The sequence below is a fragment of the Oncorhynchus kisutch genome, linkage group LG6 (genome assembly GCF_002021735.2).
Source record: "Oncorhynchus kisutch isolate 150728-3 linkage group LG6, Okis_V2, whole genome shotgun sequence".
NCBI lineage: Eukaryota > Metazoa > Chordata > Actinopteri > Salmoniformes > Salmonidae > Oncorhynchus > Oncorhynchus kisutch.
Genome location: NC_034179.2, coordinates 78,211,322 through 78,226,588, shown reverse-complemented (window position 1 = coordinate 78,226,588; position 15,267 = coordinate 78,211,322). Strand labels below are relative to the sequence as shown.

The window sequence follows — 15,267 nt, the reverse complement described above, 5'->3', positions numbered from 1 at the left end:
TGACCGAAATTATGTTTTGTCAAGTAGGCTACAAAAGTGTATTATGAATATCTATAAATGGGAAAAGGATATGATACCTAACTTGTTTCTATCTTGCTTTTCATTTATTTTAAACTAACATTTGTTGCTATTTTCTAAATTTTCTCAGGTTATAATGTTAAATTATTATTTTGCCAATTTAAGCATACCCCTTCTTGATTTTACTCCTAGAGTCATAGAGGTGAAGTATTTTTTTTTTAAAGTATTCTGCCAAGGGTATGCATTGGATGAATACAAAATATCTGATAATGCGGTTTTTTATGTTTAATTTGAAAGGGGAGATGATCAATCTTATCTTCCACCACAATTACTGAAATCACATCATCAGAAGAGGTTATAATCTGTATCGGTGCGTGCTATACGGGATCATTGGGACGTCGCCAAACACCATTGACGTTGGTTAGGGATAAGTAAGGGCAATTGTTAAGGTTAGGGTAATTCATCTTTTGTGATTAAAGTTGGGGTTTAGGGTAGGAATGTCCCGAAGATCCCGGATAGCACTGACCAATCTGTATATCTCATACTGTATATCACAAAATGGCTTGTTGGTGTTGCAATGTATCCAATCATAGACTTATCTCCATCATAACATGACTATGTGTGATAACCTTATCGTAGTAACCAATGATGTACAGTACCAGTCAGCAGTTTGGACACACCTACTCGTTCAAGGGCTTTTCTTTATTTTACTATTTTCTACATTGTAGAATAATAGTGAAGACATCAAAACTATGAAATAACACATATGGAATCATGTTGTAAGCAAAAAAGTGTTAAACAAATCAGCCACGTCGATGACAGCTTTGAACACACTTGGCATTCTCTCAACCAGCTTCATGAGGTAGTCACCTGGAATGCATTTCAATTAACAGGTGTGCCTTGTTAAAAGTTAATTTATGGAATTTCTTTCCTTCTTAATGTGTTTGAGCCAATCAGTTGTGTTGTGACAAGGTATACAGAAGATAGCCCTATTTGATAAAAGACCAAGTCCAAATAAACAAAGAGAAATGACAGTCCATCATTACTTGAAGACATGAAGGTCAGTCAATGCGGAAAATGTCAAGAACTTTGAAAGTTTCTTCAAATGCAGTCGCAAAAACAATCAAGCGCTATGATGAAACTGCCTCTCATGAGGACCGCCACAGGAAAGGAAGACCCAGAGTTACCTCTGCTGCAGAGGATACGTTCATTAGAGTTACCAGCCTCAGAAATTGCAGCCCATATAAATGCTTCACAGAGTTCAAGTAACAGACACATCTCAACATCAACTGTTCAGAGGAGACTACGTGAATCAGGCCTTTATTGTCAAATTGTTGCAAAGAAACCACTACTAAAGGACACCAATAATAATAAGAAACTTGCTTGGACCAAGAAACACAAGCATTGGACATGATGGCGAGGGGGTGCTTTGCTGGTGACACTGTCTGTGATTTATTTAGCATTCAAGGCACTTAACCATAATGTCTACCACAGCATTCTGCAGCGATACGCCATCCCATCTGGTTTGCGGTTAGTGGGACTATCATTTGTTTTTCAACAGGACGATAACCCAAAACACACCTCCAGGCTGTGTAAGGGCTATTTGACCAAAAATGAGAGTGATGGAGTGCTGCATCAGATGACCTGGCCTCCACAATAACCCGACCTCAACCCAATTGAGATGGTTTGGGATGAGTTGGACTGCAGGGAAAAGCAGCCAACAAGTGCTCAGCATATGTGGAAACTTCAAGACTGTTGGAAAAGCATTCCTCATGAAGTTGGTTGAGAGAACGCCAAGATTGTGCAAAGCTGTCATCAAGGAGGCAAAGGGTGGCTACTTTGAAAAATCTCAAATAAGAAATGTATTTAGATTTGTTTAACACATTTTTTGGTTATTACATGTTTACATATGTGTTATTTTATAGTTTTGATGTGTTCACACTTGAATTAGTAGGTGTGTCCACTTTTGACTGGTACTGTATATAACAATATAGATCATACCACCATGTATATACATCATTAATCGTAAAGTTACTGTCTGTATGTGTTACAATGTCTCCAAAAGTGGACATTTCCTCATCGTCACGTTACGACTGATGTTAAAATAGTCGCCTTAACCATGATGTAGATTACACACATTCTGATAAATATATTATCAGGTTGTCGTGGCCGAGTGGTTAAGGCGATGGACTAGAAATCCATTGGGATCTTCCCGCGCAGGTTCGAATCCTGCCGACAACGGTTAATGTTTTTGTAGGTTTTTGCGAAAAACCATATCGTCCAGTCTTGTGGTCTGGTCATAATTGAGTACAAATGCAGTTCGTTCATACAGGAAAAATGCAGCATTTACTAATTCATCTCGAATGATTCTCGCAACGGACATGTAAGGACGCAAAAATGACACCCCATTATCGTGGTGATGCACTTTTACAACATTTATTTTAACGTTATTTTTTAAAATAGTCTTTGAAAACATTGATATAAGCATACTTTTATATCTAATAAATTGAAAACGGGTCAAATATTAACATTATTATAGCGCCTTGCAGTGGTCGAACCGAATGGTGGCATGAGGAAAACGAATTAATTTCAGATGATGATAGTTGCCAGGAGGTGGCGATAATGCATTATGTATACCAGAATAAACATTTCTGTCAGCAGGCAGGGATTGCAGTCTTACAAGGATGATTATCTTTACCACAGACCTTTTAGTTGCGTCTGTGTTTAATTTAATGTAGTGGGTACAACAGATTCGTTTTCATATTGGAAGCTATGTGTACCCAGGCATTGTAGAATAAACATGTTTTGGCATGCTTGATCTGACAGTCTGGATTGTATTGAAACATTTTGACAGTGTCATGGTGGTAGTGTAAAAGTACACCATTGAGATATCTCAGTCTGATAAGTAACGGGGTGACTGGAGTACAAAGAATCCAATGCTTGCATTTCACAGACTATTTGCATGAGGTTCAGTAAGCGGTTGAACATCAGTGGTGTCTTTATTCCTATTTGAATATGATGACAGCATAAAGAATAGCAGTGGGAAGATCTGGAAAGTTTTGCCTTCGAATACTACCTTCCAATAGTGGATCATGAACTAGTGTGGCCCAGGGCGAGTGACAGGTTGCCTGTAAGTTCAGTGTTATTTCACTGTGTGTGTCAATGTTTCTAGATGTCTGAAGGAGAATACAAATATGTATTTCTCTGCACACACTCCCACACCTCCGAATGGATAAACTGACGCGCGCAGACACACACCAAGCAGCGATAAACTGTACGTTGCATCTTAGCAAACAAACAATTAATAATTTATGTAAACACTTAATCATGCAATAACACAAATTTGACAGACAATTGATAATTTAATGGATCCTCAAATTGTGGGAGATAGGGACCCTGGGAGATTGTCTTACACATTTTTGGAGAAGACAGGTTTTGGTAAATGCTCGTGAAGTTCCCTGGCTATCTGGGACAACGTCATCAAATATGGCTGTTATACACTGCTCAAAAAAATAAAGGGAACACTAAAAATAACACATCCTAGATCTGAATGAATGAAATATTCTTATTAAATCGTTTTTTCTTTACATGGTTGAATGTGCTGACAACAAAATCACACAAAAATGATCCATGGAAATCAAATTTATCAACCCATGGAGGTCTGGATTTGGAGTCACACTCAAAATTAAAGTGGAAAACCACACTACAGGCTGATACAATTTTGATGTAATGTCCTTAAAACAAGTCAAAATGAGTCTCAGTAGTGTGTGTGGCCTCCACGTGCCTGTATGACCTCCCTTCAACATCTGGGCATGCTCCTGATGAGGTGGCGGATGGTCTCCTGAGGGATCTCCTCCCAGACCTGGACTAAAGCATCCGCCAACTCCTGGACAGCCTGTGGTGCAACGTGGCATTGGTGGATGGAGCGAGACATGATGTCCCAGATGTGCTCAATTGGATTCAGGTCTGTGGAACGGGCGGGCCAGTCCATAGCTTCAATGCCTTCCTCTTGCAGGAACTGCTGACACACTCCAGCCACATGAGGTCTAGCATTGTCTTGCATTAGGAGGAACCCAGGGCCAACCGCACCAGCATATGGTCTCACAAGGGGTCTGAGGATCTAATCTCGGTACCTAATGGCAGTCAGGCTACCTCTGGCGAGCACATGGAGGGCTGTGCGGCCCCCCAAAGAAATGCCACCCCACACCATGACTGACCCACCGCCAAACCGGTCATGCTGGAGGATGTTGCAGGCAGCAGAACATTCTCCACGGCGTCTCCAGACTGTCACGTCTGTCACATGTGCTCAGTGTGAACCTGCTTTCATCTGTGAAGAGCACAGGGCGCCAGTGGCGAATTTGCCAATCTTGGTGTTCTCTGGCAAATGCCAAACGTCCTGCACGGTGTTGGGCTGTAAGCACAACCCCCACCTGTGGACGTCGGGCCTTCATGGAGTCTGTTTCTGACCGTTTGAGCAAACACATGCACATTTGTGGCCTGCTGGAGGTCATTTTGCAGGGCTCTGTCAGTGCTCCTCGCACAAAGGCGGACATAGCGGTCCTGCTGCTGGGTTGTTGCCCTCCTACGGCCTCCTTCACGTCTCCTGATGTACTGGCCTGTCTCCTGGTAGCGCCTCCATGCCCTGGACACTACGCTGACAGACACAGCAAACCTTCTTGTCACAGCTCGCATTGATGTGCCATCCTGGATGAGCTGCACTACCTGAGCCACTTGTGTGGGTTGTAGACTCCGTCTAATGCTACCACTAGAGTGAAAGCACCGCCAGCATTCAAAAGTGACCAAAACATCAGCCACGAATCATTAGGAACTGAGAAGTGGTCTGTGGTCACCACCTGTAGAACCACTCCTTTATTGGGGGTGTCTTGCTAAATGCCTATAATTTCCACCTGTTGTCTATTCCATTTGCACAACAGCATGTGAAATTTAATGTCAATCAGTGTTGCTTCCTAAGTGGACAGTTTGATTTCACAGAAGTATGATTGACTTGGAGTTACATTGTGTTGTTTAAGTGTTCCCTTTATTTTTTTGAGCAGTGTATATTCATGCTGCTCACTTACTGTCTCTAGACTCCAGACCTGATGAGACGTCTTACAGTACATGACATCCTCAGACTACAATGAATTTCATGGACTGAGGATGGACAGAACTTAATGTTCCCAGTCCGCTGTTTTGTCAAGTGTCCGTCAGTGGAAAGGCTGCCTGCATGTGACACAATGTAGTCAGAAAGTGTCCAGATTGGTTGAAAGAGTTTAAGGGCTAAAAATAACAGAACACAAAAGCAGACAGTCCACCAGACCGAGGGTAATGCAATGTATACATTTTCACTGGGCAGCAAACCCCTGTATGGACCAAGGACCCAAGGCTGTGCTTGAAGACACCAAGCTTCAAATGAAGCTTGTTCGGTAGGGACTGGGACACTGCATGTCCCAGTCCCTACAGGTTGTCAGATGCAAAGCCAGGTAATGGGCTATTCATTCCTATACATTTTTAGACAGATGAATTTAGCCATCAAAAGGTTTGTTGAATCACAAGATGAAAATAATAACTGTATGTGGCTATCTATGGACCACACCACATGGTTTCTCTCTTTATTTGTAGAATTGCATTTTAATTAATACAAAAAAAAAAAAAAGCAAAAAAAAGAACAGTATCAATAGGGAAGAAGGCAAGAGACACTTAAATAAGAAAAGTTCCATGTTGGGAAGGAGATGTGGGGTTGATGGGACAGGTTGGATTATGTACATGGTTTCTCACTGCAGGATTGACGGGCCCCACAAAGGGGCTCAAAGCAGCAGGTCGGAGACACTGAAACACCAGAGAGAAAGGCACTATCCAGAGAGAACAAACTAAACACACACAGAGAAAAAACACACCAGAAATCAAATGCTTAACATAAAAAGTGCTTGACACAACAGACAGAGAAAAACAACATTGGTTAAGCTGATCTCTCAACTTTTAGCATTAAAGACACTTAATTTTCTCAAACTGTTTATCACGCCATCATGTGATTATCCAACTCATCTACTTGTTATGTGTGAGTCTAACAGGGAGGGGACTGTTAATGTATGCGTGTGTGTGTTTGAATATGTAAGTACTATATGCATATTTTTCATACATCTCTCTATATAATTTTATATGACACCATTACTAATTCAGCACTTCTCGGAAATCCCTTGCAGTTGTGTAGTTCAGTTCTCCGACCTTGCTTCCCTCATGTCAATGTCTATGGACTCAGTCAGCTACATTCACGGCCCAAGAGTAAAATGGCTGCAATAAATACATTGGCTTCAAAAGGTGGCTGGCCTTTTACAGGGTTTCATAATACAACAGCTCATGCAGCATACATGGCTCTACTCGCTGCTCGGCGTTAGCTTCCTGACACGATTGGTTTTGTTAAAATTAACAGATTATTCTCTCGTTTATCAGACAAGGAAATTATTTCACGTTTTAAATAGCATGCCATTTTATCTGAGAGCCCTCAAATAATCCAGGAAAAATTATACTGACAATTCAGCAAATCCCAGAGCTACTAGGTCTTATCCAGACTAACATTTTTTTAAACATAATTTACAAATGGAAGAAACAATACAATTTGTGATGACTGGTAAAACACATACAAATATATAATATATATTCTTAAAAAATGGATTCTCTCTATACTGTAGGTGATTTATTTATACAGCCTTGGGCTGATGTACAATGCGCTCACATGCCAATGATCTTGGACTTGGTAACTTGCTGCAGATAACATCCGTATTTTAAAATTCTTTTTTCAATCATTTTTTAAAATATTTGTACATGTATTTTTATTTAAAACAGCGTTAGGATTTATTGGTATTTCATTTAGGTGATTAAAACATGCAGCAAAAAAGGAAAAGTAACACAGAATGTGAAGAAGTAGAGGAGAGGACAGACGCAGCTGTGGGAGTCTAGGTATAGAATAATTCTCATTCTTCACTTATTGGTGCACTATGCTTAGTTTCTCTGTGTTTTTTCCCTCAAAGACAGTTCAGTTCTGACTGAAGCGTTCACTATAGAGGTGAACATTCTCAGTATTAAAAGTTGGCTTTGCTCAGCTGCCACCAACAAGGTGATGCCTTGGACAGAACTACTCCTCCATGTTTAATTCCTTGTTGCATTCTCCCTCTCTGCTCCTGATGTCTTCTTGATGGATTGAGGGGGGGGTATGGGGTGGTTGTTGATGTTTATTTACATGTTCCGGTTGACTGGTGTGACATAGTTGCGGGGGAACATGCCCGTCAGCCCATGGCATCCTCCCTTCCACCAGTTAGGGTCAGAGTTGTCCAGGACCTGGATGAAGTCTCCGCGTCGGAAGCCCAACTCGCCATCCTCCTGGGGGTCAAAGTCAAAGAGCGCCTGTACATATGTGGGATGCTGTGGGCAGGGAGAGAGAAAGAGAGCAAAACAAATCCATGAGTCCCAGACATGTTAACACAGTCTTTCAAAAGGACAAAGCCTCGGTTCTTCCCTGATTGTGTTTTCTGAACCAACCGTGATTCGTTGGTGAACTGAGCCAATGCCATGACATCCAAAGGTTAGGCCGGCAGGATGAGGGATTGAGTCAGCAACTCTGGGGCCAATTTGTCTCCCTCAAAGCTATTATTTTACACTAATAACCTAGTTTGTCATTGTGACCATTAAGTCTCCTACAAAGCCACACTGGTAAAGAGCCAGAGATGAAGGTTAAAGGGGATGTGTTCTCACCTGGGGGACCTGCTCAATGTCACGCAGGAAGATCTGCTGGTTGCGGGATACAGAGGTGGAGCGGTGGTAGTCCACCAGCTCGTTGAGCGAGTTGAACTTCACCACCCACAGGAAGTACTTTCCTGCCCCATCACGCAGGACTTTGAAGTGCTGAACGTCATTTCCAAACCTGAGGAGACAGGGGACAGAGGAAGAGAACCATGGGTAGCTTGCCAGCAGCAGACAGTCAACAGACACAGAACTGCTGAAACAGGACAGAGAAGAGAGATCCCAACGGCCAAAGGAAATACATGTGGACATGTTCTCTTAGCAACACATTAGGAAGACAGACTGTCTCTATAACAGTGTGAACACAGGCCATGACCCCATGGATGGTAACGCTGCAGTCATATAAACAAGCCTCTTCCACAGCCATCAGGGGGATTAGTCTCTACTAAGACAAACTCCTTGTTCTGTACTCAGAGGGCAATAGATGGGTGGAGTCCCATAGTGATCACTTTAATTATCTTGAAATGTCTATCTACTTTACATACAGACAGACACTACAGCACCATGACAGTGAGGGCTGCTGAATTTAGCCTTTTTAAGTAAAGCAGAGTGGAAACAGACATGGGGAAATCAAAGAGTTTGCGTCAGTGTTGTGCAAGCTGGAAAGAGAGAGCTGAAATCCTGCTGTAAAATAACTGTCAGTGAGCTGGAGTTAATGCTCAGACACCAGGGGGCAGCACAGAACACTGGGTAAAAAATAAAGTGCTAGTGCTGTAGTGTATTTAACCACAGGAAGAGAAAGAAGAGAAACATAGCAGATGTTTGTGTCTGTTACCCAATACATTGTACGGTGCAGAGCAGTCCCTCGCCCCAACATATGTAGAGCAGGGCTTCTAAACATTTAGTGTGTATGTGTGTTCACTTACTTGACAGAGAGGGAGAAGTCCCCTGGCGCACTCTCACTCTCTCGGATGAGGAAGGCCCCGTCGTGCCTCTGTTTGTTCAACATCTCCTCTGCTTTGGCACGGGGGATCTTGCCAAAGAACCACCTGGAGGGAGGGACAGCACCACACACACACACAGTCAGGGGAGAGAACACAGCTGGACCAGCATGAAACAAACAAATAGACATCTGCTCCCTCACGATCAGGGACGACACATGGTCATCTCCCACTGTTTACAGTCCTGAGAGATTATACAGTATTTCAGATTAAGCCTCTGTCCCAGTCAACCGATTAATACTGCAGGTAGGAGAACCAGAACCGTGGGCGTTGTGTACAGTGGGGGCACAGGGGTTGAGGAGTGGGGATTGCGTGCTGTGCTGTTGAAGCAGAGCATGTCTCACTCCCAGCAAGGTCTGTGATAGCAGCCCTGGCTAGGCCAATGGCAGCTGAAGCAGCAGGAGGCAAAGAGAGAAAGCACTCTCTCCGGTTAATTATTAACCCGAGCAGCCAGAGAGATGACATCTTGGCTCCTTTGCATGAAAGTGAAAATCAATAATAAAATGACCAAGACCTAATCCTCCGCCTACAGTTCCCTGTCTGATAAAGGTGCCGGCAGAGCAATTTAAAGCAGGCACGGAAAGAGCAGCCAGGCCATGTGGAACCAGACTGGGTGGGTGGGTGGGTGGGTGGGTGGGTGGGTGGGTGGGTGTCTGTCTGTCTGTCTGTCTGTCTGTCTGTCTGTCTGTCTGTCTGTCTGTCTGTCTGTCTGTCTGTCTGTCTGTCTGTCTGTCTGTCTGTCTGTCTGTCTGTCTGTCTGTCTGTCTGTCTGTCTGTCTGTCTGTCTGTCTGTCTGTCTGTCTGTCTGTCTGTCTGTCTGTCTGTCTGTCTGTCTGTCTGTCTGTCTGTCTGTCTGTCTGTCTGTCTGTCTGTCTGTCTGTCTGTCTGTCTGTCTGTCTGTCTGTCTGTCTGTCTGTCTGTCTGTCTGTCTGTCTGTCTGTCTGTCTGTCTGTCTGTCTGTCTGTCTGTCTGTCTGTCTGTCTGTCTGTCTGTCTGTCTGTCTGTCTGTCTGTCTGTCTGTCTGTCTGTCTGTCTGTCTGTCTGTCTGTCTGTCTGTCTGTCTGTCTGTCTGTCTGTCTGTCTGTCTGTCTGTCTGTCTGTCTGTCTGTCTGTCTGTCTGTCTGTCTGTCTGTCTGTCTGTCTGTCTGTCTGTCTGTCTGTCTGTCTGTCTGTCTGTCTGTCTGTCTGTCTGTCTGTCTGTCTGTCTGTCTGTCTGTCTGTCTGTCTGTCTGTCTGTCTGTCTGTCTGTCTGTCTGTCTGTCTGTCTGTCTGTCTGTCTGTCTGTCTGTCTGTCTGTCTGTCTGTCTGTCTGTCTGTCTGTCTGTCTGTCTGTCTGTCTGTCTGTCTGTCTGTCTGTCTGTCTGTCTGTCTGTCTGTCTGTCTGTCTGTCTGTCTGTCTGTCTGTCTGTCTGTCTGTCTGTCTGTCTGTCTGTCTGTCTGTCTGTCTGTCTGTCTGTCTGTCTGTCTGTCTGTCTGTCTGTCTGTCTGTCTGTCTGTCTGTCTGTCTGTCTGTCTGTCTGTCTGTCTGTCTGTCTGTCTGTCTGTCTGTCTGTCTGTCTGTCTGTCTGTCTGTCTGTCTGTCTGTCTGTCTGTCTGTCTGTCTGTCTGTCTGTCTGTCTGTCTGTCTGTCTGTCTGTCTGTCTGTCTGTCTGTCTGTCTGTCTGTCTGTCTGTCTGTCTGTCTGTCTGTCTGTCTGTCTGTCTGTCTGTCTGTCTGTCTGTCTGTCTGTCTGTCTGTCTGTCTGTCTGTCTGTCTGTCTGTCTGTCTGTCTGTCTGTCTGTCTGTCTGTCTGTCTGTCTGTCTGTCTGTCTGTCTGTCGTCTGTCTGTCTGTCTGTCTGTCTGTCTGTCTGTCTGTCTGTCTGTCTGTCTGTCTGTCTGTCTGTCTGTCTGTCTGTCTGTCTGTCTGTCTGTCTGTCTGTCTGTCTGTCTGTCTGTCTGTCTGTCTGTCTGTCTGTCTGTCTGTCTGTCTGTCTGTCTGTCTGTCTGTCTGTCTGTCTGTCTGTCTGTCTGTCTGTCTGTCTGTCTGTCTGTCTGTCTGTCTGTCTGTCTGTCTGTCTGTCTGTCTGTCTGTCTGTCTGTCTGTCTGTCTGTCTGTCTGTCTGTCTGTCTGTCTGTCTGTCTGTCTGTCTGTCTGTCTGTCTGTCTGTCTGTCTGTCTGTCTGTCTGTCTGTCTGTCTGTCTGTCTGTCTGTCTGTCTGTCTGTCTGTCTGTCTGTCTGTCTGTCTGTCTGTCTGTCTGTCTGTCTGTCTGTCTGTCTGTCTGTCTGTCTGTCTGTCTGTCTGTCTGTCTGTCTGTCTGTCTGTCTGTCTGTCTGTCTGTCTGTCTGTCTGTCTGTCTGTCTGTCTGTCTGTCTGTCTGTCTGTCTGTCTGTCTGTCTGTCTGTCTGTCTGTCTGTCTGTCTGTCTGTCTGTCTGTCTGTCTGTCTGTCTGTCTGTCTGTCTGTCTGTCTGTCTGTCTGTCTGTCTGTCTGTCTGTCTGTCTGTCTGTCTGTCTGTCTGTCTCACACACACACACACACTTTAGCAGGCTCCCAATTTGTTATTACTTACAGCTGGAATCTAACCCTGATTCCCCGTTATCCATGATCACCATGGTATGCACAGAAAGTACCATCGGAAATTGATAGGGCACACATTCAAATTAGATGTCAGCACCACAAATGGCACGCCACCAGTCGAGATTAGAGAGTCACTAAAAGCCTTAGAGTACCCGCATGGATTTTAGGTCTGTTAAATACACACATCCCCAACGGTCAGCACTCGTTGGCATGTATTAGCTGTAGAACAATTATCCAAGTAACGTTGGAGCGAGCAAAGGAACTGATTTAAATGAGTCATTGGCAGTTTCACTGTACCGGCCGTGTGTACTAAGCCTTGCATGTCTTAATCTTTGAGAGGAATATGCTACTGGCAGGATCACTCAGGTAGACCCCCCCACGTGCAGCGAGGTGCAGGGGCACAGTTATTCTCCCATAGCCTTGGGAGCCCGAAGCACCACTTGAGAGGTGTTCTGTTGGAGTGTTTTTGGAGTATATCGCAAATTTGGGTTTGAGAAACACAAATGTCTCTGACACTGGTGGGTAATATATTGGAGGCAGGGTGAACAATCTCCAAAGGAAGCCCTGCCAATGGGGGCCTTCCCAGTGTGGATCACGTATGCCAATTGGTCAGGAGGAATTGGTGGGTTAGACAAAGACGGATCAAGGGAATGAATGGTCTAATGCAGAGAGTGATAACCAGTAGTGGGAGCACCACAGCCAGTCCCCAATATCACTAGGGCCATGTTAAAGAACCAGGCTTTCCCAAGCGGCAGAGACACAGATGCCACTAGAGCAATGGTCACCTGCAGGGATTGAGAACGTGGTTGCAAAAGGATACTGCACAAATAGGTTAGGTACCACCAAAAATCTATATGCAACATGTAGTGTTGGTCCTACTGAGCTGAAATAAAAGATCCCAGAAATATTCCAAATGCACAAAAGGTGTGTTGTGTACAAATTTGTTTACATCCCTGTTAGTGAGCATTTCTACTTTGCCAAGATAATCCATCCACCTGACAGGTGGGGCATATCAATAAGCTGATCAAACAGCATTATCATTACACAGGTGCACCTTGTGCTTGGGACAGTAAATGGCCACTCTAAAATGTGCAGGTTTGTGCCACAGATGTCTTAAGTTGAGGGAATGTGCAATAGGCATGCTGACTGCAGGAATGTCCAACAGAGCTGTTGCCAGAGAATTTCATGTTACTTTCTCTACCATAAGTCTGCCCCCAAAGTCACTTTTGAGAATTTGTCAGTATGGTGGGGGGGTTCAGTATGAGTTTAGACATTTCTAACATATACTGCTCTAATTTTTTTTATTTTTTATTTATTTTAAATATAAAATGAAATATCTCTCAAATGAAGTTTGATAACTTTACTTTATGTTTTAAGAAGACAAAAATATTTGATAGGATATGTGAAAAGTACAGATTAAGCTTAATGGGTATCGAGTGTACCATGGGTGTTCCAAATAAGACCACCTCTTAAATAATAAATTTGAATTAGATTAATATAATCTCTCCGAAAATTCTAAAAATAAACTGATCATTATTATTCATCATGAAAGAAGCACTCATAACAGGGGGATGTCGTATCCACAGAGATCAATGGACTTAGTTTTTTGTTCTTGCCGACCAGCACACACCCGAATCAACTTATCATAGGCTTCAATCAAGACATGATTAGTTGAATCATGTATGTTAATGCTTGGTTAGAACACAAACCTGAACCCACACCGGCCCTCTGTGGATAAGAAGTCATACAACAAAGACACACACAGCTTTCAATTAATTATCTGAAAGATGATTCACATTTGATGTACTGAAAAACAAATTTCAGTACAAGATACGAATCCTATATAACCCACCTCGCGCAGCAGAGCTGTGCACACTGAGTGAAGCGTCAAAGCCACTGCGCACAGACATGTCAGTCTAATTTACTTGATAGTTAACTTTGTCCTCTGTCACGTCAACTACACATGTAGGTCTGTCACGTCAACTACCCATGTACTGTATCCAAAATAAGGCAGGCTAGTTGGTGTGTGTGCGCACTTGGTGCCTAGTGCCACACCGTCACAGCTAGTCTATAAAAAGGACAAAGGGCAAACTTCTGCCCCACTAATACTGCCATGGGATCAGACCACAACTGCCCCCTACACTAAGGCTACACCAAACTATACAGGGGAAGGACTAACAGCTGACCCACAGTCATTTAGTGCAAGCAGTAGATCAAGTGCAAGAGCTGAATGCTGCTACTGACATTGGATAAGGGATTGATGATTTAGGCTAGTTTCTCTTTCAGGTGTTCAAAGCACTTAAATAGTCAATCAATTGAGAACACCACATAGACATTGTATTCATTATGCAGTATCTATTCACTCTTTTTTATGATGATGGCATTAACTGTGATGTAACAGCATGGTACATTACTTGACAAGGGCAACTAAGACCTGTACACAGCATCACAGCCCAGCGGAACAGCAAGACCTTTCCTTTCCCCTTTGATGTGGCTATGAGTGGCAGAACGGACAATTAAAACCAAGCTCTTGATGAGGAAGTGGTGCTGAGGGGTAAATTCCACCTCACAGAGAGGGATGACTCCACTCAGGGATTCCATTACACAGAGAGAATGAGGGCAGGGACCAGACCCGAGATTACTTGTTTCTGCTGGCCATCTCTTCCCAATGATCACAGCCACACATTTTACTCACACTCTGCCCACAGCAGCTAACCTGAGCTATGCTATCTCTCTGCTCATTAACACAAACTATGGATCAGACATTTCTCACTATCCAAGTCCAGGCATTAATCATCAAGATTAAGGGCCAATTAATCATTGGCCCTGGAGCAGTTGCTAACAGTTTATACCTGCACTACATATCTGCATGCACTGCAGGCCAGATTGGGGGCGTGTGTGTGTGTGTGTGGGGGGGGGGGTGGCAATCCACTGTACACAGACAGACAAAGCCTAGGCATGGCATAGCTTCTTGGGACAGAGACAACCAGCCCCAGCCCCCTCCATACGTCAAAATCCCACCTGATAAAATCCCAGTGGCGATGAAATAAGGGTCCATATTAAATTAAGTCTAAGAGGCCCAGAGCGCACTAATACAGAGAGCGCTAATCTGGCACGGTGTGCTCCAGAGGTAATATCCTCTAAGAATCCTCACAGTGCTTCAATGAACACAGAGGGAGAAGATTCCACTGTGGTGGCACTGGCCATTTCAGCACAGTACTCAGAGTTGACGGTACTGTTCTGTTCAATTCAGACAGTTGTTTCATAGTTCCAAATCAATGTGATACATTGAAGCTGTGGCCCAGCGTGACCTGGTAGTCATGATGAGTCCTGTTTACCCATACCACGAGTCAGCAACAATAAGCTGGAGAGGTGAGTCCTTCTGAGTCATATTAGGAGTCTGGGCCAGGTGGTTCATACTTACGGATGTGCTTTCATCTCTATGTAGTTCTTGGGGATGAAGCCGTCTTTCCCGTTCAATTCTGCTTTGTACCAGTTCTGGTCACACTCTTCATTTAATACCTAGAGAAGGGAAGAGAGTTAACAATATATCACATCTAGTAAACTTCTACTTCTCAGGTCACTGGGAAGGGGGGCTGAAATGGTTTTGTATCCACTAATGGGGCACAGCCATAAACGACAGATTGAGACACGTTTGTCTGTTGTGAGTACACTCATTTACCAATCAAGAAAGCCTCCATGAGGCCGGGCCAGCTGTGGGAGAACTCTTGTCTGAGAGACATACGGTGGTTTGCAGGTTTGGGAGCACAGGTGCATGAGTGTGTCTTAAGTTTGTGTGTGTGTGTGGCTGTTGTTGTTGAAAGACATGCACCTGTACACTGGTGCAGTTAGTCATGTAAAGCCTCTGGCTTGTGTACTCATAGTCAGATGAAAGAAACAGTCGTCATCAATTCTCACCAGGGTTCTGACTCAGAGTAATATATTGACACGTCCCA

At 44.0% G+C, this 15,267-nt stretch overlaps 1 protein-coding gene and 1 non-coding gene across 2 annotated transcripts in view; one reads left to right on the top strand and one right to left on the bottom strand.

Annotated features, from left to right (window-relative positions):
* Window positions 1–2,177: 2,177 nt before the first annotated feature.
* On the top strand, window positions 2,178–2,259 carry trnas-aga (transfer RNA serine (anticodon AGA)). The gene has a single exon. It is a non-coding gene; the product is annotated as a tRNA-Ser (tRNA).
* Window positions 2,260–5,585: 3,326 nt separating this feature from the next.
* The window catches only part of LOC109893524 (growth factor receptor-bound protein 2), a 44,728-nt gene continuing 35,046 nt past the window's right edge, over window positions 5,586–15,267 (bottom strand). Inside the window, exons 3-6 of the mRNA XM_020486772.2 lie at window positions 14,736–14,833; window positions 8,679–8,801; window positions 7,765–7,933; window positions 5,586–7,434 (exon numbers count right to left, since the gene is read on the bottom strand). Of these exons, the coding sequence (XP_020342361.1) occupies window positions 7,249–7,434; window positions 7,765–7,933; window positions 8,679–8,801; window positions 14,736–14,833 (576 nt within the window). The 3' untranslated portion in view covers window positions 5,586–7,248. The remainder of the gene's footprint in view (window positions 7,435–7,764; window positions 7,934–8,678; window positions 8,802–14,735; window positions 14,834–15,267) is intronic.